The sequence below is a fragment of the Corvus cornix genome, chromosome Z, assembly GCF_000738735.6.
Source record: "Corvus cornix cornix isolate S_Up_H32 chromosome Z, ASM73873v5, whole genome shotgun sequence".
Lineage (NCBI taxonomy): Eukaryota > Metazoa > Chordata > Aves > Passeriformes > Corvidae > Corvus > Corvus cornix.
This window is the reverse complement of record NC_046357.1, coordinates 74154341-74177361: the sequence shown is the minus strand read 5'-3', so window position 1 is coordinate 74177361 and position 23021 is coordinate 74154341. Positions and strand designations below refer to the sequence as shown.

Sequence of the window (23021 nt, the reverse complement as noted above, 5' to 3'; positions counted from 1 at the left end):
TTGTTTTAGGTCTTGTGGATAGTTTTAGTGAGGAAGATTTGCTTAAAAAATGGAGCTCTGTCACGTACTGGAGATATTTTTTGGGAAGCAATTGTTGCTGACAGTGCTGTAAATTGGATGTGGACAAAGCTCCACTGGCTGTACCAGTTTGTACCAGCAAAGAAAGCAATCCTCTCTGGGCAAAATGGTCATAAACATAGATCCAGAAGAAAGAAACACTGATGGAATAGGATTTCAGCAGGGTTTCCAATTTCAAGTCAGCTGGCCAAGCTGGAAATACGGCTTTTTTTTCTGAGTCTGTTGTATCCCTTTTTTTTTTTTTTTTTTTTTTTTAATTTTGTTTTAATTAGGATAGCTTCCATTGTCTGGAACAGAAGGTTTGAAGTAATGTTTTTGCTGAAAGGGCAAGTTTAAATAGTGTCTATGGAATCTGGGGTCATAAATCTTGGAGGAATTCAGGAGGCTTTCTGCAGCTAAAATCTTGCCTTCTTAGATCTTCTTTCTTCCTTTTTATCTCCCTGGCCACCTAGAAACAAACTGTGAGAGGTTTTCAGCCTGTGGGAGTGTGTAAATAATTCAGTGAGTGGTAAACAGAAGAAAATTACTGCACTTCATTGATGTTACTGTCTGAGTGGGAGTTGACTTTCGAATCTGTGATATTTTTTTCTAATTTGTTGCATAATGCTTTAAAATTCAAAGTAGCAACAAGTTTGCAAAGCACGACATTATTCACTGACCTAGGATCCAAGTCTAGTGAGCAGAGTGATGTAGATGTTTTGGTGCTCCTAGTAATTTGAATTACTATATACTAAAGAAAAATGGAGATGCAGAGGGAGTTTTTATATGTCTTATTTTATTTTAGACTTTGCCTTGCTTAGCTTTGTCTCAGTTCAGTTATTGGTAAAGGTTAGTTAGTGTCTAAATCCGTGGAAACAGTTGCAGCAGGTTGGTCTGAAAAATGGTTTTTCATCTTTGCTGAAAACTGTAGAAGGTAACTCAGGCATGGGTTTGGGACCAAGGACATGTGGAAATCAACAGTACTGAATAATCAATGTGTTCAATATGCAGAGAGGCTCCAACTAGAATGTCACACACCATGGCAGAGTTTAACTTAGTGTCAATAGAGGAACACACTGAATTTACAACAAATTACTGAATTTCTGATTTTTTTGGTTTTGGGTTTTTTTTTTCTCTGATGGATTTCTTGTACTTCATGTGTCTACTGTCACTTAGGGATTATGAAAAGCTCTCTTTTTCTTGCAGATCACCCGGTGAATGAATTTTTGGATCTGTTCAATCGCCACATGCTTCCTCATGCAGTAGATGAAACCCACATTGATGCAGAGTCAGCTCAGACTGAACCCTGTACTTCAGACTCTGTGCAGGATTCGTCTGAATATATAATACTGGATCCTTTCTTTCCAAACTATGCAGAGTTTGAAGAAGATGAAGACTGTGAAAATACTACTGATGTCACAACTCCTCCAGCTTTGCAGTTCATCAATGGGAAGCAACAAGTTACGAGTGCACCTAAAAGCACAAAAGCTGAGGAAGCGAGGAGTGACCAAATTGAAAGCGTTGCACATTCCAAAAATGTGACCTTTTCTCAAATCAATGAAACAAACACATTTATAATAAATGAATCTGAAGCTTCTGGTACTATGCAACCAAGCAAAGCTGGAGAAGTTATAGGGTCATTTGAGGTTACACAACCAACGTCAGGGGCTGCAATGTTAGAACCTGTCTATAGTGGGGAGTCTGAAGTTGTTACAACAGATAAATCAGTAGCCACCACTCCTTCACACGAGCAGTCTCTGCAAAACAATAGAGAGAACATGACATGGCAGGGAACTGAGGAGAGCTCTACTAAAGGTAGCAAAAATCTGCTTTTAATTTCTAGTGAATCCTCTGGAGATGGCTCCACCGAATCTGATCTGTCCACTTCAGCCTTAGAAATCACGACAGAAAGGAAAGAGGATGAAAAAAATTCTGGTATAACATCTTCTCCTGATGGATTTACTGTGGAAAGTTCTGCTGTAACTGCTTCTCTGGAGGCAGCTTTTATTCCTGCTACAGTAGATGAAGGTGTAACTGACCTTATTCCAGAAGAGGCAACCCCTGCTCCAGGAGACCATTATAAAACAACTATTAAACTTACTGCAAATTCCCCTGTTGAAAATATTCTGGAAACAAGTCATACAGCAAAGCCTGAGATGAGTGCTGCTTCTTTTATGGTTCTGGAAGGCTCTGGAGATGTAAAAGATAGCATCACTTTAACTTCAGCTGTGACAGAGGAAGTAGCAGTAACAGAAACACTTTCAATGAAAGACATTTCCTTGGGCTCCAGCAGAGCACTGCCAACACAATTTTCTGTAACTGATTCAGGAATCACCTCTGCTTTGCCCAGAGCTATAAGTACTCCTTATTCTGCTTTTGATCAAAGTCCTGAAGTAACTGTTGCCACCACCTCTGTGTCTGAACTTATTAGGGAAAAAACATTTGCCAGCTCTCTTGTAACTGAAAAGGGTATTGATGATGAAAAAGAAATACAGACCACTGTTTATGCAGGTCACCAAAATTCAGCTACTGCTCCAGAGGAAAATTTGGATTTGAGTGAACTTGGGAGCACTACAAGTGAAGGTGGAACTGTAAGTCAAGAGCCACTCAGAAAAACAGTACCAGGTACCATAGGTTCTGAAATCAAAAAGGTCACCACCATTCCTCTCTTGAGAGAGAAGAAGCTTTTTGTAAATGAAGGATCAGCAGAAGAGCCAGCAGACATATTTTCAGGGGGTCCCACAAGCAAAGTGGTAAGTATTGGCTCCTCATTTATTGATCCAGGTTCTGGAGACATAGATTTTATCATTGAGTCTGCTACTTTGACTTCGGTTCCGTTAAGGCCTGTCACTGAAACACAAACAGAAAGGTATGAAGGAAAAGTTTACAGCACAGATGATGCTTCACCGAAGGATGCAACAACAGAATATGAAAAGCAGTCAAGAATAGATGAATCTGCAGTAACAGTTTTGAGTACTGGGTCAGAGAACCTCACAGAGGGGTCTGGAGTAGAAAGTCAGATGTACCTGGATATGTTTAGCACAAAAACCCCAGAAGAACCAAACAAGGAAACAGTACCAACCTACACAGCTCCTTCTGACATAAAATCTGGTTCTATAAGAGAGATAACATCTCACATTGCACCAGGAATTGACACTGGAGATTCAGAAACAGGTCAGGCCACATCATCTCCAGGATCAGTGGTCAGTAACAACCCTCACGAGGATGTGGTGACACATGGTACTGGCGGTATAAAAGCAGTAGCTGAACCTACAGAAAGCAAAGATGCAAAAGTTGGTTCTTCAACTGTCTCACTGGGCAAGATTTTCCTGATTGAGCATGGCTCTGGAGAAGAAATCAAAGATGACAGCAGCACCACAAAACTTATGTCTAATGGACCTACTGAAGAAATATTTGGAGGTCATTTCTCAATTACTGACCAGGGATCTGGAGAACCAGACACATCCACTGGATCATTTGCAAAAACAGCAGTTGCCCCTACCGGGAGACCAGAAACATGGGAGAAGGATGACAGACAAGCTGTCAGCACATCACCTCTGGATCTTGCCTCCACTACAGACACTGATGAGCAGGTCACAAGTTCTGAACATGAAGTAACCTCTGTGGGAACTGCATGGGACATGAGAACTGAAGAGAAAACCATTGATGAGCTGGCAGTGAGAACATTTTCCACGAAGATTCCTTTGATGGAAGAGATACATTCTGGGGAAGAGAGGCCAAGTGAAATTTCTCCAAAAGCTTTGGAATCTTCTGAAGAAACAACAACAGACCTGTTCTTTAGAAGTACACAGGCTAGCCATGTACACCCGGGATATTTACACGTTCCGACTCTCAGTCCATATTTGGAAGAAAAAGAATTAGAAACTGAACCTGTTAAAAAAATACTTTTGCCATTTAATGATGACAAAGTAACTGAGGCTGTAACAATTGAAAGGAAATTCATCAGCTCTCCAGTCATAATTATAGAGCAAGAGGAGGAGCTGGTGCAAAACATTTTCCCTACAAAAGATATTCCCCGAACATTCCCGACACCTACGGAAGAAAAACTGTCACATGACGAGCTCATTGGTGATCCACTGTTTTCAGGACAGGGGTCGGGAGATGACCTTGCTGTTCTTCCTTCTGTAGTGCCATTTATTGTCGAGGAGATCAAGGCTACCTCAAGTCCTCAAACTTCCCAGCACGCAAATATGGGACCTGAACTTTCCACTGACAAGACACAAGACTTTGAAAGAGGAAGCACTCCAGCAAATGCTGAAGTTAATGAAGAAGTCACAAGCGCTGTAGCTGAGCTGCTGCCAGAAACTGGAGACCAATTCCCCACCTCCACGTTCTTCAGTTCCCCAGCTTTAGCAGAAGCCAGCTCCAAGAGCTTCATCTCTAAAGAGATTGAGGACACCACGCATTATTTTGTTGAGAATGAAGAACCTCAGGAGAAGGAAACTGACTATAGGAGAGGAGAAAACGAAACAGACAAGACAACAGCCACTTCTAAAGCTATTTCTCAAGGGGAAAATTCACAATTTCTGATTAAAGGTGGCACGGCTCCTGTATCTGTTATACTGAGTGGAACTCCCAATCCTGAAACAGAGGAATCTCCTGTAACATCAACAACAAAAGTGCCAGGCAGAGTATTACCTGAGAGCTCTGGGGAAGGATCTGGCTGGGCTGGTGTTTCAGATTCATCTTCCCCTGATATGTTTACTCATTTCTCAATACCCACTGTGTCCAAAGTAGAACTAAATGTTTCATCTAGTGTTCCTGGACGTGTTTATTCCAATGTTATGACCACAGAGGCACCGAGAGATGGATCACAGACTGCAATCACACGGCTAGCCTCCCTTTTTACAGAAGAAACAGAGGTTGTTGCAAATCCATCTGCTGTTCATCCAAAGGCAGCTTCATCAGAAGAACTAACAAGCGACACTGGGTTATATGAAAAAATTATTCCCATGATTGATGACAAAAGAAGTGTTATACTGAACGTTTCTGTTTATGGTGATATTACCCTGATTGAAGAACGACTGCAAACCCCACCAGAAGAAACAACTATTATAGACATGGATCACCCAAAGTCAATGCCTGAGGATATAATAAGTGTGCAGACAATGCCAAATCATGTTACACAGTCAACATATGGATATGCTGATAGCACGACAGCTGAAGGAGAGAACTATCATTCCACTCCCAAGTTTTCCATAGCCAAAGAAAAGACACTTGGATCTGGTTATAGTCTTCCTCTGACTACTTCCAGTCCACCAAGCAGAGAGTTGGTGACTTCTGGGCACAGACCAACCTCAGATGACATGGATTTGGGTTCAGGGAATGACGTGAATTTCTCCACAGAAACACCCACTACCACTGAACCCTCTGAACTGGGCATTTTCCTTCCCACAGTGCCATCTCTGGCAAGCCCTCAGGTACCTCACGAGTCTAAACCTGATGTAACCAGCCCCACAGAAGACACCTATGAGCCAAGTACTTCAGCAAACAACCAAGTAATAGCAGATCAGAGTGAAACAGTCTCTGGCTTTTCTGGGATGGGCCAAGAAGAACTGGCTGATAACCAGCCCGTGGTTCCTTCTCTTACACCGCTTGTAACTGGCAAGCCAGAAGAGGCTTTGACAACCGGCAGGCTTGAGTTAGGTGTTGTCACCACACAGCCTACATCCCAGCTGACAACTGTGTCACCTACCACGAGTGCAGGGAATCGTCCCACCATGTACATGAACATGAAATCAGCATCAGCAGAGTACGAGGAAACAGATCCAGTGAGTTTTTATTCTGTTCCTCAAACTCCTAAATCCTCAGTAACTGTTCATTTAGTAAATGGAGTATCTGAGTATCCTGAGGTAATCATTACGAGCACATCATCATCATCATCATCATCATCATCGTCATTGTCATCATCATCATCATCGTCATCAAGGGATTCACATCAGTCCAATCATTCATCAGGAGAAATCTTCAAAGAGGTTAGTTCTGATATTACAGTAACATATAAACCACCCACTACTGACCTTCTTGACACAACAGAGCCTTCTCTGCTGGAGCTTTCTCCCGAGCCTGGTTTGGACAGCACAAGCACGGAAAGTACCCCTCACTTTGGTAGGCTTCTAACAGGCAGGCCAGAGGAGACAGAAATCCCTGTAACTGATTTAGCTAGTGAGGAAGAAGCTGATGTTTCTGGAGATTCTCCATCAACACGTGTCTTGCCTACGGCTTTTCTGAATTTTGGAGAAAGAGCGAGCACAGATGTTCCAAAAATCAGCACAACAAAAGTCGAGGTTTCGTCAGGGAGAGTGAATAACCCCCGCCAAGAGGAAGACAGGAGTACTGAGAGACAAAACCCTTGGCTTGCATCCACAACTGTTTCAGACTCACCCAACAGCATTGAAAGTGAAGGATTTAAGCCTGGCCAGGAAGCAGTGACAATGCTAACGTCGACTTCCCAGCTTTTAGAGGGAGGCACAGAAACACAGTCAGCTTTGTTTGGTCAGGGGGAGATCACAACCATCTCTTCTAACATTGCAACAAACAGCCTTGCCCCTGGAAACAGTCCCTACCAAAACGAGCCGTCAACAGTGAGCTCTGAGGAGCCAAGCACTGTGGAAGCCGTAACTTCGACATTTTCCCTTCCGGAAGTCACAAACGGATCAGATTTCGTGATTGGCACCAGTGTGGGTTCAGTTGAAGGCACAGCAGTGCAAATTCCAGGTAACTTCCCCTGTCGTGTTATGTGTGTTGTGGTACTTGTGAAGGTGTTGCCCAAGCTCTGGTAAGAGGTGTGACAATCAGAGCTCCGTGTGAAATGACAGTGGACCTTGTCACCCTCCAGCTGAGAAATCGGCCTGGTTGTGACTCTGCAAGGTGGAGGAGGATTGGGGGGGGTGCCAAAAAACCCAAGCCCAGTGACTTTCCATCGGTGTTTGCATCGTGGAGCTCTGGATCAGACTGGAGGTAACTAGCCAGTTCTAAAAGACAGGAAGGTAACATTGGCTGTGGTAGGGCATTCAGCTGGAATGATTTCATTTGCCAGTTTCCATGTTTCAGTTTTAATCTGATGGCTTTTCTTGTGAGCGTGGTGATAGTTCTTACACAATTGGTTTATAGGTAGGGCTGTTTCTAACATCTTGACTTAAAAAGCAACAGCGCACATTTTAGGATCAGAGTTTTCTGTAAAAATCTTGACCTACAAGATAACTTTTCACAAAAGAGGAAACCAAGACATTGTTTTCAGCCTGTCTGTAGCTTTAACTGGTTGATACAGTGTCTGTCTCTTAAAAATTACAAAACTTTTTGTTAGATGTCATTTGCCACAGTATTTTTTTTCCCCATGATGGTTATTGGGCACCATTTCATCAAATACATGGGTGATGCCGGTAGAGTCACTTCAATTCATATTTTGTCTAGGTACAGCCGAGGAAAGAACTGAGCTGGCCAGATTTTGTAGGGTTTTCTATTATTTTTTCTCAACTAATCCAGGTAGCTGTTGATTTGAAAACGTTTACTGGGCAATTATCCAGTCTGTGGGAGGACAAACAGACAGCAAACACACAAAAAACACCATTAAGGTTCTTAACAGAGCCCACATTTATGACTTTCAGTGAAGCAGTCCTAAAACAAGCACCCTGTCGAATGGATGGGATCAGATCCTTTCCAAAACCTCCAAGGTGAAATCCTTAATTACTTGATTACAATCCTAAACTTATGTACATAGGATTTCCCTCTGGAGGCTTTCAGCTGGACCTTCTGCATTCCCACACCTAGACAGGGAACTTGTTATTAAGAAGACTTTGAATGTCTAATTTGCAAAAGTAAAATAGATGTTCTTACTTTTTTTTTTTTTTTTTCCATAAATCGTTGTCAGATTGTTTTGGGAAAATGTGATCAAAAAATCTTAATTTTTCTCAAGCCTCTGACTTACAGAACTCTCTTACCCATTTTGTAAGTTTTCAAAGGCAGGGCTTTATTTTTGCATCCCACAAGGACTGTCTCCAGGATTTCCTTCTCTCTCTGAGAAACTAACTCTTAGAAATGGTTTAGTGTGTACTTGTTTGTGTGAGTGAGTGCTCCTAGGCATGAAATCAAATGCACATACCCAGGTATCTAAACTCAGTGGAAATAAACATCACTGGAAGGCATAAACCTCTTCAAGGAAATGGTATTTAAAAGCTAACTCCCGTAACAACCGAGGATTTCACAGCAGGTAAGTTTTCATCTTAATGTTTAGTCCAGTTACAAATGTATTCAGTGCCTTTGTTTGTAGTCTTTAAATGTATTTTTAAGAAAGGCAAGTGGGAAATACACATGTGAGAAAAGAAATAAGACTTTGTGGGCATTGACTGATTAAATATGAGGGAGCCAAACAGCAGCAGCCTGTCAGTATGTTCTGTGTACCCTGTCATTCTGCATAAACTAACCCTGTTCAAGAAAAAAGCATTTTCCATTCATTTTGCATATGTTTAACTGTTTTCAGCTATAATTAATTGTCATGTCATGCAAACTAAATCCTCAGCAGAGTATCATGACTGCCAAATGCAGTACAGATTGCTGTGAAAAAAGTATAATTCTGAGAGTAATTTACATTGGTTTGTAGTAAATGCCATATTGTTGTTAAAGTTGAAAGTAGTGATGCCTGAAGACAAGCTTTACTGTTTTATAAATCTTATTTTCAGTAGTTGAGTATGTTAATAGAGTTTCTGTAGCTACAGTAAAGCCTGCACCACCAATGCAGCAGTGAAGAAAGATTTTTTTTTTCTCCCAAAAATCAAAAATACACCATTTTCTTGAAACTAGGGAGTCAAATTCCTTTTTCTACTTGTTTAACAGGCCAAGATCCATGCAAGAGCAACCCCTGCCTCAATGGTGGTACCTGCTACCCACGTGGTTCCTTCTACATCTGTACCTGTCTGCCAGGTTTCAACGGGGAGCAGTGTGAATTAGGTAATCTGGTGCCATCTGGGTGCTGATTAACTCAGGTTTAAAGCTGTTGTACATGAGATCTGGTGTGGTTTGAAGTTGAAGCCTGCATGGACATTTGAAAAATTCTACACTGAGGCCCTACTTCAGGACAATTGAATGGAGAGTTCCCCATCTTCTCTCCCATTTTCTCTCTCCCCATAAAGTGCACAGATTTGTGCACTTTAACACAGGAGTTAACGGAGATGTAAATGAACTGCAGGAGCTGGAATTCACAGCGTTGAATTCCAAAACACACCAAATAAAACAAAATAGACATTAATATTTGGGATAGTTCCCTAAGAGCTTCACATCGTTATTTGAAAGGATGGTAAAATAAAACTGATCCCAAACGTGGCTGTGAAGCTGAGCACTGAACACAAACTTGAAAACTTTTGCAGGAAAATTTAAATATTATCATAATCGTATGCATCTTTGGTATAAATGAGTATTTTGGTAAAAATTCCAGCTGAGAAACCTCTTCCAGTTTCCTGTGACATCTTTGCACCTCCTGTGACTGTAGATTTCAAGAGACTCACCTGTACAGTTCAGACTAACCAGCTTTTCCCTCCAGAAAGCCAGCCAAAGTATGATAAAATGACTGGATCTGGTGTAACATTTGATCAGAGCATATTTTAAAATAGAAATATATTTTTTTAAAGCCTTCCAATGATGCAGCAATTATTTCTAGTTGTTTGTTGGTTTGTGGATAAGTCCAGCTTCTTTCTTGTATTTTAATGAGCGAACGACTACCAGCAGTTCACTTTTGGATGGAGATGTTTGCAAAATCTGCATTGAAGTTTAAGCTGCGATTGTTTCAGAGGAGCAGCACTCATTAGGAAACATCACATGATCTTTATGAAGACACATACTAGCTTATAACTGGTGCAGAAGCAACTTGTGCTGAAAATAATTATATAAAATGAAGTTTTGCTCCAATTTAAAACGTGAAGACAAGGTATTTTAGCAGCTAGAGGACGCAGGGATAGATATGTTATTTGTTTACTGTTCAAGACCATGAGTGCTATGATGTTTTGTCCTTCTCTTGATAAGATTAGACAAGGAAGAAATGAGAAATGCAAACCAATGCCAGGGCCTGCTGCTCTGCAGATTGAAATTAGCAGTCTGTTTAATGCTACATGATAAGAGTTCCAATAATTGAGTTTGGTGAAGACATTCGAGGTCCCTGGTGGTTAATGGGAATTTTTGTTGTGCCAGGGTCACATGCACAGGTCAAGTTTTCCCCCAGGAGAAGGCTGCACGCTGCATGGCATTCCTCTTTCTCACCCACACAGTGACCACTGGGATCTTTTGCAATACCTCATTCTTCTGCTCTGAACTGGTCCCAGTCACCAGCGTGACTAAGGCTGCAGAACATTTCCCTCCTGGGAGCTGGGTGGGTAATAAAACCACTTCTATTTTGTGCTGCAGATATCGATGAGTGCCAGTCCAACCCGTGTCGGAACGGAGCCACGTGCATAGACGGCCTCAACACCTTCACCTGCCTGTGCCTGCCCAGCTACGTTGGGGCTCTCTGTGAACAAGGTAAGGGCTGTCCCCTAACCTGTGCTCCTGGACACCCATTTCCATCCCAACAGCCCTCTGGAGTAACGGGGCAAAGCCTCCTAAAAAATGAGAAGGTGGAAGAAACTGACAGAAATCTGCGGGAAGTCACCAGTAGTGAGGAGAGCTCCTAATTTTTGTTAGACTTCCCTGACTTGTGGCTCAGGGTTTTTCCCCATCTCTCATTTTGCACAATCCCTGTTGACATGCTAACCTGAGTGGAAGCCGTGCTGCGAGGTACCCAATATAAACTGATATATTGGGCAAGTTCTGTGTCAAAACAGCAGCTCTCAGGTGTTGCTTTTCAGCGACAGTTTTCAGGTGGCTCCAAGCCTGCTTGCTTTTGTTGGCTTGCGAACTGCTGGGAAGGCACATAATGAGGCTCTCTCATTACTGTAGTGATGCCTAATGATTGGGAGCAGAGTTACTTTCTGGCTGAGTGTTTCTCTTAAAGAATCACATGTAGTGTAAAAGACTTATCAGAATCCATCACCTCCAAAAAAGCATCAGTGAGATGTAGGAATAGTTTAATGAATAAGACAGATTATATATTCATCCACTAGGGACCACAGCTTTGACAACTTCATCCCACAGTTTTTGAAATTATTTGTTCAGGGATTATTTTAGGAAAAGTAGGTGTAGGATTATCATTACAAGGAGATTGTAAAAGGCTTTCTAAGATGGAGAAGTGAAATAAAGATTGAAAAGCCAAGTGCCTGTAGTTGTCAGAAAATTGCCTGCAAGAAACCCCACTGCATTCACAGGAAACATTCACAGTGCAAGATGCTTACTCAATATGTGGGAGGAGGAATAGGGTAGCAACATTTGTTCTGTCAATAAAATTAATGAAGGCATTTCCGTTGGGAAAAAGGAATGGTGTATTAAAGTGTACTTGCTAAAGCTTATGAAATTTTTTTTTCCTTTTTCTTCAGCTGAATGATTTTGGTCACAGGTGAATGAACTAAACCTTTGGATTTGCCTAATTAATATTGTGTATTTTCATGTCTGTTTCTCAGCTTCAGTGAAGAGTGGTTTGCAAACTCTTCCAGCTCAACCTGTAGAGATTTGTTTGTTAGATATGAAAAATCTCAGTGCTGATCAGCTCCAGCATTTTCACTGTTTAACCTTTTCAGCAGTCTGGCTAACCTTGTAAGTTGAGAAGGCTTTCTGAATCTTGTCTCCCAAATTAAAAATTGATGGTGTTTTCACACCAAAAGAAATAAATGTTCTCACTCCCTTCCTCCTCCCCTTCATTCCAGCAAATCCATAGCAGTCAGTGGCTCTGAGTGCCATGGTAGCTTTAAGCTGCTTTTTATGACCAACCTGAGAGTGCATTTTAGGTGGTTAATGGGAACATTTCCTAGTTTGTCAATCAGAACCAGAGCTGTGCTCTCTCAGCTTTGGAATTTAAATTTCCTCCACTTAAAGTCCTGCAGTGGTTTGGGACTTGGGAAAAGGTTTTAGTGCCAAATTTCCACTCCACCAGACAAAATAAAACTGTGTTGGCGATTCAGACATGGTTGTCTGGCAAGCAGGCTTTATTTCAAGGCATCAGTCCTGACCTCACTAGATTTAAAGACCAGCCAGGACGACAGAATGTGCACCTCGGTGCCACAGGAAAGGTGGAGCTCAGCACACCGAGATTATATTTCATTACTTCTTTTTTTTATTATTTTTTTTAAAATTTCAAATATACTATTCATTTCACAAAGCTTTAAAAAAAAAAAAATCAGGCTGAAGGGATTTCTTAGGCACAGTGCAGAGCATTCAAAATGCCGTGGGAGGGAATGGAATCAGGGAGCATTCACTGCCGTTGGAAATGAAGCTCAGAGTAGGAGATGACCACATCTGCACCCACTACACTTGTGCAGAAAAAAAATGCAGAGCTCAGAATTTCACCCAAATGCCCATGTGGGACTGCTCTGGACTAAGGGATCTTCGGCAGGGGTATCATGCTTGTGTCAGCATTTGGAGGGGACAGCGCAGCTGCACATCAGGGAGCTCTGGCAGTGGGGAAGTTAAAGGAACCTTCTGGGTGATCTAATCCAGGCTGAGGCAAATCAGTCCTGAGTCTCAGGGAGCTGGAACTGGCTCCCTGACAGCCCTTCCTCTTGCCAGGTGGAAAGGGTTCAGCAAACTGAGCTCGGGAACATCTTCCTGAAGAGGGCTGCATTTGATGCTAGAAATAGTGCAGCTGAAAGTTCCTTGAAAAGTTGCTTTTAAACTAGATTGTTAGCTCAGTTAAGACAGCACCACTTCTGGTGCATGTGAGATTAAAAGGGATAATATCTTCTTTTGCCCAGTGCCTGTATCTTTTTAAAGGAAAGATGCATATTCTACTTGTCACTTTATGACATTTGAACATCACCCCTAAAAATTCATAAATATCCCCAAAACACTGTTTCAAAGAGTGACTGTGGGCTGCAGTAAATCTTGGTGTGAGTTTTATTCTGGGAGAGCCATGAGTCTTTCCATTGTCATCCCTCTGTGAAAGGCCCCTATGACAACTCTCAGGAAATGGTAGAGACTTGCAATTTGAACCTCAGTTTTAAGGGCAATTTCTCTTTATGAGAACTGGATGAGCTCCTCTGTGGATTTTCCTCTTCCTTCCTTGGCTGGCTAGACTTTCCTTTTCTTTTTCTCCTTTTGCTGCTCTAGCTGGTGTCTACCTGCTCTCAAGGAGTGTTTTAAACTCAAGGTTTGGCTTTCTTGCAGCTGGACATGTGCGCAAAAATGGCACATGTGTGTTTGTAACAGGACACGCCTCCTCGGGGTAATTCAACCAGCTGTTCCCTTCCAGGTTTTGAAAACAAAAGAACTGTGGTTTTCAGCCACCCTATCAGGAGCCGTGTTTTGTTATAAGCCAAGTTCATTGTTTCAATGTCTGTGATTACTCCAATCTCATTTAATTCACTTTGTTCCCAGGGCTTGGTTGGTTGGGGTTGAAGTAGTTGAGAGGGGCTGAAGGAAAAGATAATTTCTGAAGACAGATGGTGTCTTTCTGATGTCTATCAGCTGAAAAGGGATTATTTTGGATATTTACTAGAGAAATATTTACTAGAGAAAAGTTTCTCCTCAAGATGTGTGGGCTAAGTGCCTCCAGCATTTCCTCATTAGCTGAAGGCAGAGGGTCACTGATAAAATTCACAGCTGAGTAAGACTCTCATTATGTTCTGGTACCTGTGCTAGTCTTTATTTCCTTTAAGCCTCTTCTGGAATTTCTTTAAAGACAAGGGACCTATTGTCAGCAGCTATTGAAAAAGCAGTACCTATTTATGTATCAAACCTACAGAGAACTCTTTTTTTAATGCGGTATTTAGGGATGTTGTTACACATGTCCAACTGCAGTTACAGAGAACAGAAGCTGTGAGAGCAACTCCTTGCACACACCACTGAAAACCCCTGTAAATTGTCATAAATCCTAGATGCATTTTAAAACACCACAAGTATGGTGAGCAGTGTTTCAGTCTTTCCATCACATGCTGGAATAAGGTTACAGAAATCTGTGATTGGGTACACAATGGGAAGTTAGTGCCTGCACCTACTCTGCTCACTGTGGTTGGGTCAGAAAATTTACAGCCACCTGCAATTAGGGTCTAGTGGTTCAGTAAAGGCACAAAAAATTTATACCCATAGGGAACCCTTTTACCTTTGTGTCACCCTTTCATCTTTCTTCATTGAGTAAGGGATGCACGCTGGGCACAAAGCACTGCAGAGGTGAAACTGTCCCCACATTTTTACTTGCCTGGTTTGCATTTTTCATCCGCTTGAATCTTCCTTTCCCTATTCGTTTTTTCCCTCTTCTTATCAACCTCTCCTATTAAAAAAAAAAACAAAAAAGCAACTCCCAAAAACGCCAACAACACAAACACCAAAAGCAAAACTCCCCCAAAAACAACCCCAGAATTCCCAACCACTCCCCAAAACAAAAAAATTCTCTTCTCCACCATCTAAAAACATATGTATTTTACAGCCATCTGCATCTGTTCTGTCCCTTTTTTGGTTGTGTTTGTTTGTTTGTTTGTTTTAAGGTTTGGGATACACACCGGCACAGAAGTTACTTAACTTTTACCTTTGTCACTGCTTGGCACCTTTTACCCTAAGAAGAGTAATTGTATTATTCATGAATCATGCTAAAGCAATTATATCTCATTTTGTGAATGCAGTCCTCTCAGTTTTGTGTTTTCAAGCCTCTTTGCCTCCCCAGTGTGCCTTTCAGCAGATCTTCTCTCAAACCCTACACTTCTTCCCTAGCAAAGGCCAGGGAAGGCTTGATTAGAATAACCTGGAAGTCCTCTCTGGCCACGTTTTTCTCTGCTCCTTGATATTATCTGACTTGTTTCCTGTGGGACAAAGGAGTCTCTGAACAAGATAAATAATAAAATCTTAAGTGCCTTCGCAAAGGACATAGGTCTGTTATTCAGCCTTGTGTGGTTAAACAAATGTTCTAGAAAACCCAAGGCAGACTAAACTTTAAAAATCACCTAGATGCCAGAGATTAAAGCTGTGTCTGCAGCCTACATCTCACACAGAATACAAGAGGGAAAGAAATGAAAACTAACAATTTGGTTAGATAGATTACATTCCTTTATTCGTAGCTGGGATGACTCAAGGCAGAAACAGTTTTCTACAGTTCAACTTCGTGGAAATAGAAGGAGATAATCAGTGTAAGCTGTATTATGCCTTTGCATTTGGTACATTTGTGTCAATACTGATGACTTTTGCGAAATTATTTTGATACCAGACTCCTAAGACAATGACTACATTATTAGAGTCAGAGAAATTCTGACAAGCCTCTGATGTGATATGATTGCACTTTGAAATCCATTTATGCACAGTAAAATCTAGTTTGTGTCATGGGGGATTTAACCCCTTTTTTTAAAAAATAGACACTTTGGTGCGTCAAGATGAAAATGGCCTCTTCCTGCTGTGAATTAAGAACCAGCTCTGTGCTGTGAAAAACTATTCCACAGTTGTTTTTTAGGTGGTAGCAGCTCAAACCTAAGTAATCACTGAGTTAAGGTATTTGCAGTCACCAGCCCTTGGCATATTCTGCAATATTTGGCTGTTTCTGTAGTAATGCAAAAAGAGCCCTTTTGGCCAAAGCATTGTTATTGACCACTGGCTACAGTGACTTACTGAACCTGAGAAATCCAGTTCCCATCCCAGAGCATCTCCACAGCTCTGGAAAGGCCGGAACAGTTGGCTTCAGATGCAGTTTTGCTCGGGGGATTGATAAAACTTGCTGGGAAGTAGCGGATTGCCGGTGGGTGGGTAGGGCAGGGGAGGCCAGGCATTGTGTTTCTGTTCCTCAGCATCCTGCCACTGAGGCCCCTCAGCGTGAGCCTCCCCGTGCTGAGATAGCCATGGCTGGAAGATGCTGTAATCTTGTGCTGAAATGTCCTATATGATGCCGTTGCATCTGTCATGGCTCGAAACTCTCTGCATTTCCCCTGCTGTTTCTCCCGCTCCTCCCCAAAACTCCCTCTTATCACTGGCAAGTCCTTCTCATCCTCGAGCACAGCTCAGACACATTCAGACATCACATTTGTTCTGCCCATCTTATTAATGCTGATTTTTTTCTGTGATTCGTCCCTGCAGAAGCAAGCTTGGAACAGAAACTCTGTTGTTTTTTGACATGCATTCTGTTTACAGCTGCCTAACCTTGACAAAATAACTAACGTCAAATCCACGGATTGTTCCTCTTCCAAGGCTTGTGTTTATTTCTCTTTGGGTTGAAAAGATACAGTAGCTGATGTGAATTCTTTCTGTGATGCGTTCTTATCAGCACAATGCCTCTTGCAAGCACAGACAGCGCGCAATTTCATTACTTTGTGTTTCAGCTTTGCAAACTTCCTGACAAATTGATGCCTGAAGTTGACTTTGTCAAAGAACATGGGTTTTGGGGGAGGGGTAGGGGTGGGAGGTGTGAGTTCAGAAACATAATATTGCATCCTTGCTTCTGTGGGCTGAACAATCGCAATAATTTCCCTTCCTATAATGTTCAGTTATCAGTTTCTTCCAAACTTAAGTTAGTACAGGCACTCAAAGAACCATTTGTCCTTGCAAGTAAAAACTCCCATCCCCACGTACAGGTTCAGAAAACTCTGATGAAATGTAGACTCCCTGCAGTCCAACATCCAGGCATTTCATCCACCCAGGGTTACGGATGAAGATGTCCTCCTGAAATTGCCCAGATTCAGCCTAATTTGATCAGCGGAAACCCACAAAGCGTCCAATTGCAATTATGCATCTTAGATAAGTAATATTCTCATAGCTTGTGCTGAAACTGGGTAAGCAGAAGTGCCTGACAGTGAAGTCTCAAGGACGGCCGTTTGCTTTTGCACGCCTTAACAGACGGGTTTTTTTCTCAAAGCTTTGCCCCACGGGAAACCCATTGGCGTAGAAGAGACGTGCCTGGTTTTGGTGCACTGACAGGGATGTGCTTTGTCTGTTTGCTGCAGACACGGAGACGTGTGACTACGGCTGGCACAAGTTCCAGGGGCAGTGCTACAAGTACTTCGCGCACCGGCGCACGTGGGACACGGCGGAGCGGGAGTGCCGCTTGCAGGGAGCACACCTGACCAGCATCCTGTCCCACGAGGAGCAGATCTTCGTCAACCGTGCGTACTCACAGGGTCCTTCTGCCTCACATTGCGGGTGCCACAAGACCAGAGAGATCTGAAGGTGTCAGAGAGTGTCCAAAGGAGGGTCATGGACATGGGGAAGGGTTTAGGGAGGAGCTGAGGGCATTTGGCCTGTCCAGTTGGAGGAGACTGAGGTCAGACCTCATTGCAGTCTCCAACATCCTCCTGAGCGGCAGCTCCAATCTGCTCTCTGTGACAGGAACAGGACCCAGGGAAGGGCTGGAGATGGACCAGGGCAGGCTCAGGCTGGAGATCAGGGAAAGGTTCTTCCCCCAGAGGGTGCTGGGCACTGCCCAGGCTCCCCAGGGAATGGTCCCGGCCCTGAGGCTGCCAGAGCTCCAGGAGTGTTGGGACAGCGCTGCCAGGGATGCCCAGGCTGGGGTTGTTGGGGGGGTCTGGGCAGGGCCAGGAGTGGGACTGGATCATCCCTGTGGGTCCCTTCCTGCTCAGGATATTCTGTGACTCTAAGCAAGAGGAGTCACTGAGGGCTCAGAGCTGGTGAGATCTCCTCCTCACCACTCAGCTTTTACATCTCCAACTTAAAACACAATTTTAGAATGTTTAAAAGGCACACTTTGTGTTATAAATGTTTACTTCTGCAGTTAATACAAGTCATCTATCACTATTAAGTTATTATTTGTTAAATAGAAAAAACTTTTTTGGGGAGGAGGAAAACAGGAACTTTTGTTTTTGCATTGAAAGTTTTTGAAACACTTATTTTCTGGAGACTGAAGGGTTTTTGTATATATGACATCAAGCCAATGCCACCATATATCATGTTAGTTAGGCATAAAGAAGTAGTTCCTGTGTGTCACATTGCACAATCTGGACAACACTGGTCTCAGCCTAACCAAAGCTTGAAAACTGTAGATTAAAATATGTGATTGTAACATTTTTTAAATTTGTTTTTCTCCCCTTCATATGTTCTCAGGTAGTAAACTAATTCTGTTTGCTTTGGTGGACACCATTGGGAGTGAAGAGACAGGGTCGGTTAAACCTGTTAGATGAGAATCTGCATCTTTATACACATCCCAAATTAAAATCAAGAAGCTGAAAAAGAGCCTCTAAACCAGTCGTTAGCACAAAGAGCAGAAGAACCTTCAGAACAGGATGTCTGATTCACTCTGTGCAAATTATTTTCTTTGGTGAAATCTCTTCCATTTATGGGAAGGTTAATAAAAATACCCTTCTGGTTCCCTAGGTATTGGCCACGACTACCAGTGGATTGGCCTCAATGACAAGATGTTTGAGCGTGACTTCCGCTGGACTGATGGTAGCCCACTGGTAAGATGCCTTTGAGCTGAAATCACTCGCTCGTTTCTTTTTGTGGTGGCTTATCAAATTCCCACCAGCAAAGAGGGAAGCTGTGTGGTAAAAAATACCCAAATAACAATAATAATAAAAAAAGAAAAAACCCCAAAAAAAAAAAACCAAAAAAAACCTCAAAACCCTGTCACTAAATATGGACCCAAGCAAGCAGCCAGTAAATTCATTTTGGGACACCTAATATTTTGTGGTTTAGTTCTAAAGTCTTTTTCTTAGTTCCTGTTATTGTATGTGTGGGAACTCTCGAAGGATTCAAACAGAAACACTCAGAAATCTGAGACTGTGGTAATTTAAGGGTCTCTGCTGGAGATGCTTTGTGCTCGTCTTGTGCAAGGACATGTGTGGCAATTCTCCTCACTCACCAGGATGCATTTTTGGGTGATGATCTGGCATCCAAGCTCTCTGCTGGGTCTCTGGGGTGCACAGAGGAGCCTCACAAGTATTTCTGGAGCCTGCTCTGTGTGGCAGCTCTGCAGCAGCCAACCTCAGCTGGTTCAGGAGGCCTGTAACCCATAATTTACCTGTAAAATTTTAAGATGCTGTTGATACCTCTTGCTGCCTTAAAACAAAAAGGAAAATCAGCAGAAGGAGATGGAAAACCTCTTCAGCCACGATCAATGAACCTAAGTCAAAGGGCTGATGGACACAGGAAAAAATCAAGCTCTTCCCCATTCAAAATAATCCCTTCTGCAGGAGGGACAGGTGATTTATTTGCTGTTGAGCACCCACTGAAGCACATTACATTAAGAAAAAGCCCAAACTGCTTATTATTTTCCCTTCCAGTTGTGAACTCTTAAATCGGAGAGCATCTGGGCCCAGGTGTTGTTGCTGCAGCTGATGTAGAAAGACACCTGGGCCAAGGCAGGCTTTATTTATTGCCATTTCATGTAAATAACCGGAGCCCTGACGTTCTCTGAAATGGCACATAAATGAGACTTTTCTTGAGGACATGGCAGTGTGTGGCAGGTGACAGCACAGAGGGGTGGGAAACGGTGGTGGAAGTTTCTGTTGTCTGCCTGGTGGCTCAGGGCATCTGGGCTGGGACCAAGGCACCCGCCGGTGATTCCAGACGCCAAACCTTGCAGTGCAAAACAGGATAAATGCTTAAATATTCCAAAGACAGGTTTGTTGTACCAGTGAATGATGAATCACTCTGGTCTGGTGGAAGGTAGGTGTCCCTGCCCATGGTCCCTCCCAGTCCAAAGCACTTTGTGATTCTATGGATTTGAGGAAATTAAAATTAGAGCTGAGATGCTATTTTTTTAATTCAGGCTGCTGACTGAATGGAGCATTATATTTTGACTGTAATTTTCAATTTTAAGAAATTAAGATATTCTAGGAACAGAGTGGTACCATCTGTCCAACAGATTTCTGTTCTGATTGATCTTTTTTCCACCTTATTTTTCTTTCATTTTTAACAACTTCCCTCTGTCTCTTCCTTCGGAAACAATTTAGGTGTCTCTTGAAATCATTTATGTTCATTGCTTCTATAGATTTCCCTCATAACTTCTTCCATATGGTTTCTGGATCCCATAGTTCTGAGCAGCTGCCTCATTTGTTCCCTTTTCCCTGTTTTTTAACTCATTTCTCATAATTTCTAACCACTCTTGTGGTTACAGAGATTTATTACTTCTCTAGTAATTAATAGGAATGATAACATAATTAAATATATGCATCAAATCTATTTCCCTGATGATGTCCTAAAATTGCAGTGAATTTAAATACTATCCTGGCAGAAAACTTTCATCTTTTATGCATTTGCAGGTGAGCAGAATTCATGATAGCTTTAAACGCATTAGCATAATTTGTGATCATAAAAATTAGCATTATTACACCAATGCTCAGGTTCTAACTGTGTTTTAGAGGTGGCTCTTGCCTATAGCCAAAATTTAAATAGCCTTGATGTGTTTTATGCATCAGGGTGCATCTGTATTCAGCTGTTTCTAAATTTGTTTCCCAACTCTTTGCACTCTCCAAATAAATATTATCTATCCACAATTCTTTTCAACACTTCTGGCATAGGGGAACATTTGTCAAGCCTGGTGGGGATCCCCCTGATATCAGTTTTCTTGGAGATGCTATCGGAAAAGTAATTGTGCAGCTACAAGTGGTGCACATTCATCTTTATCTTGATACTTCTTTGAATTTTCTCCAATAACAGCTTGGTTTAATCCAAAAAATCATGCTTGCATGACTTTATGAAGTCTAATGGATTAAAAATAAACCCCTAACAGTTCTGATGGTTGGTAAACTTAAAAGAAAAAGCAAATTAACAACAACAACAATAGCAGCAAGACATGTTGTGGGTGACAAGTTTTAGTGATTTCTCTGTCACATGAATTTTCTTTCTGAACCGAAACAAGCCCCTAGAATTAGGAATCCCTGAACCACAGGTTCCACCACAGCTTTTGCCATGTGATATTTTATTGGCAATTTTGGGAAAAGGGATCAAATACCTTTTTTTTTTTTTTCTTTCTTTGTACCTAAAATATTTTTGAAGCAATGCATTCAATGGAAGGAAATCAGTAATTTTTGACATTTTCAGCCCCTGACAAGTTGTGTTTTTCTGGATTTTTTTAAACTGAGGCCAACAGCTAGCCACCATTAAATATGATATTTGGGCAAAGCATGTACATGAGAGTCTAGAATTAAGGTTCTTACTGGGAAACCTACACTGAACCTAAAGTAGTCTTGACAGGCTCTCAGCCTTTCTGAAAAAGACTGTTTAGGTGCCTAATAGTGGAATAAGCATAATCAGCCACCTTTGATACCTTGGAATTCCTTCTTTTTCACCCCCGTAGAAAATGTTCTCTGTTAACAATTCGTCAAAACCAGCAGTAGCAGCAGTCCAAAAAAAAAAAAAGCCCCTCTATTCCTGTGCACATTTTTTGAGCTTCAACTGGAATTTATGTTGAACTTGCAAAAATAATGCCAGTAAGCAAGCTTTGGAAAAGATGAAGAGTGATCTTGTAAATACATGCTCCAGCTCTCAGAATTCCTGGAGGAAAATGCTGATGTCTGGAGCAGTGAAGCAAGTACAATCAAAGCCAGTGAGAAAGCAAGAAATAGTATTTAAATCTTCTCAGCCCACACGACTTTTGTCCATATTTGCATTGAGTCTGCCTGTTTTCCATTAAAAAAACCCAAACAACCTTCTAGGACAAGAGAAATTATCCTAGTAAAGGAGAACCAGGCCCACTCCTAAATCACAATATTGCAAGTTCTGCTCCAGAGTAGAGAACTTGAGGGGGCTTTTTGATTTACCTCTCTGAAATGTCTGATGCATCACTATCTGTGAGATTTTAGGGGGTTTTGGCAGGTTTGTTTCTTAGCTGTAAAGTGGTTTTTAATTCAAAACTAGTTAGCAGTTTCCTGCCTTTTAGCCAAAATGGTACAATCATCTGCCAGGGGCTGAGCTGTGCAGATAAAACCTCACCATCTGCTGGTAAAACACACATTTTCAGCTGCTTGTACCCACTGCAACCCAAACACAGACTGGGCCTGAGAAGAGCAAAATTACTTGACTGAAGTAGTTGTGTCCTACCTCTCATGGCCTAAAGTTTAATTGTCAGCTCAGGAGGCATTTTCCATAAAGACAATGATTTTCAGGTGACTGATATATCATTACTGGCATTTCTTTTGGCCAGACCAATTTGCTTATATTTGGGGTTTTTTTTTGTTGTTGTTGTTTTTTGGTTTTTCCCCTCTTATTTATTTATTTTTTCTCTTTTTGAAAGAAGGAACTTCTTTGGTAGTTCTGTTGTTCGGGAGAGGTGGATTCATGTTCTGGAGCTGATGAGCCACACAACAAACCGGTTTTCGGTTCACCAGTCCTTTTTCATATGAAGAGAAAGGAGTTGCTGGCAGCTGTGTTAATGCAGCACAAAAAGTGTGTGTCCTTTCAGGAAACCCAGATCCTCACATGTGGGGCAAGTTCAGTGAGAGCTGGAGATGAGGGGCCACGGCCACTAGCCTGGGCTGGGACTAGAAGCATCATCTGAGGTCGTGGGGACGAGCAGGAAGCTGAAAACTTTGGCAAATCTGCCTAGTCCCTGATTTCAGATAATTTGCCTCAAAGGTGGAGGTGGTGAGAGCAGGTCCTGAGGTGTGTTCAGAGAACTCGCAGCACTCCAGCTCTTTTAGGGCTTTGTTATTCATTACTTCCTGAAAATCAAGCCAATTTCTGCTCCAGACATTTCAGGTATGATTACATTGATAGATTCAAGAGGCAGGAGAGAATAATACAGTGTATTTTAGAGTATGTTTTGCTAGCTCTGCTTTTCTTCTGTTCAGGGTAGTTATAGGGCTGTTCTGTTGGCTTTGGTGTGGGAGAACATTATTTTCCCTCTGATTTACATTCTACAGTGGAATGAAAATGGCTGTATGTAGTCTTTATTTACATTTAGAAAATTACAGAATCTAAATTGCTCTTGCGCTTTACTGCAG

The 23021-nt window shown here is 42.0% G+C and overlaps 1 protein-coding gene across 3 annotated transcripts in view; it reads left to right on the top strand.

Moving 5' to 3' along the window:
* The window catches only part of VCAN (versican), a 98818-nt gene that overhangs the window by 63892 nt on the left and 11905 nt on the right, over nucleotides 1-23021 (top strand). For all 3 annotated transcript variants that reach the window (XM_039566762.1, XM_039566763.1, XM_039566764.1), the window contains 5 exons: nucleotides 1264-6795; nucleotides 8911-9024; nucleotides 10471-10584; nucleotides 17067-17225; nucleotides 18451-18533. In XM_039566762.1, the coding sequence (XP_039422696.1) occupies nucleotides 1264-6795; nucleotides 8911-9024; nucleotides 10471-10584; nucleotides 17067-17225; nucleotides 18451-18533 (6002 nt within the window). The remainder of the gene's footprint in view (nucleotides 1-1263; nucleotides 6796-8910; nucleotides 9025-10470; nucleotides 10585-17066; nucleotides 17226-18450; nucleotides 18534-23021) is intronic.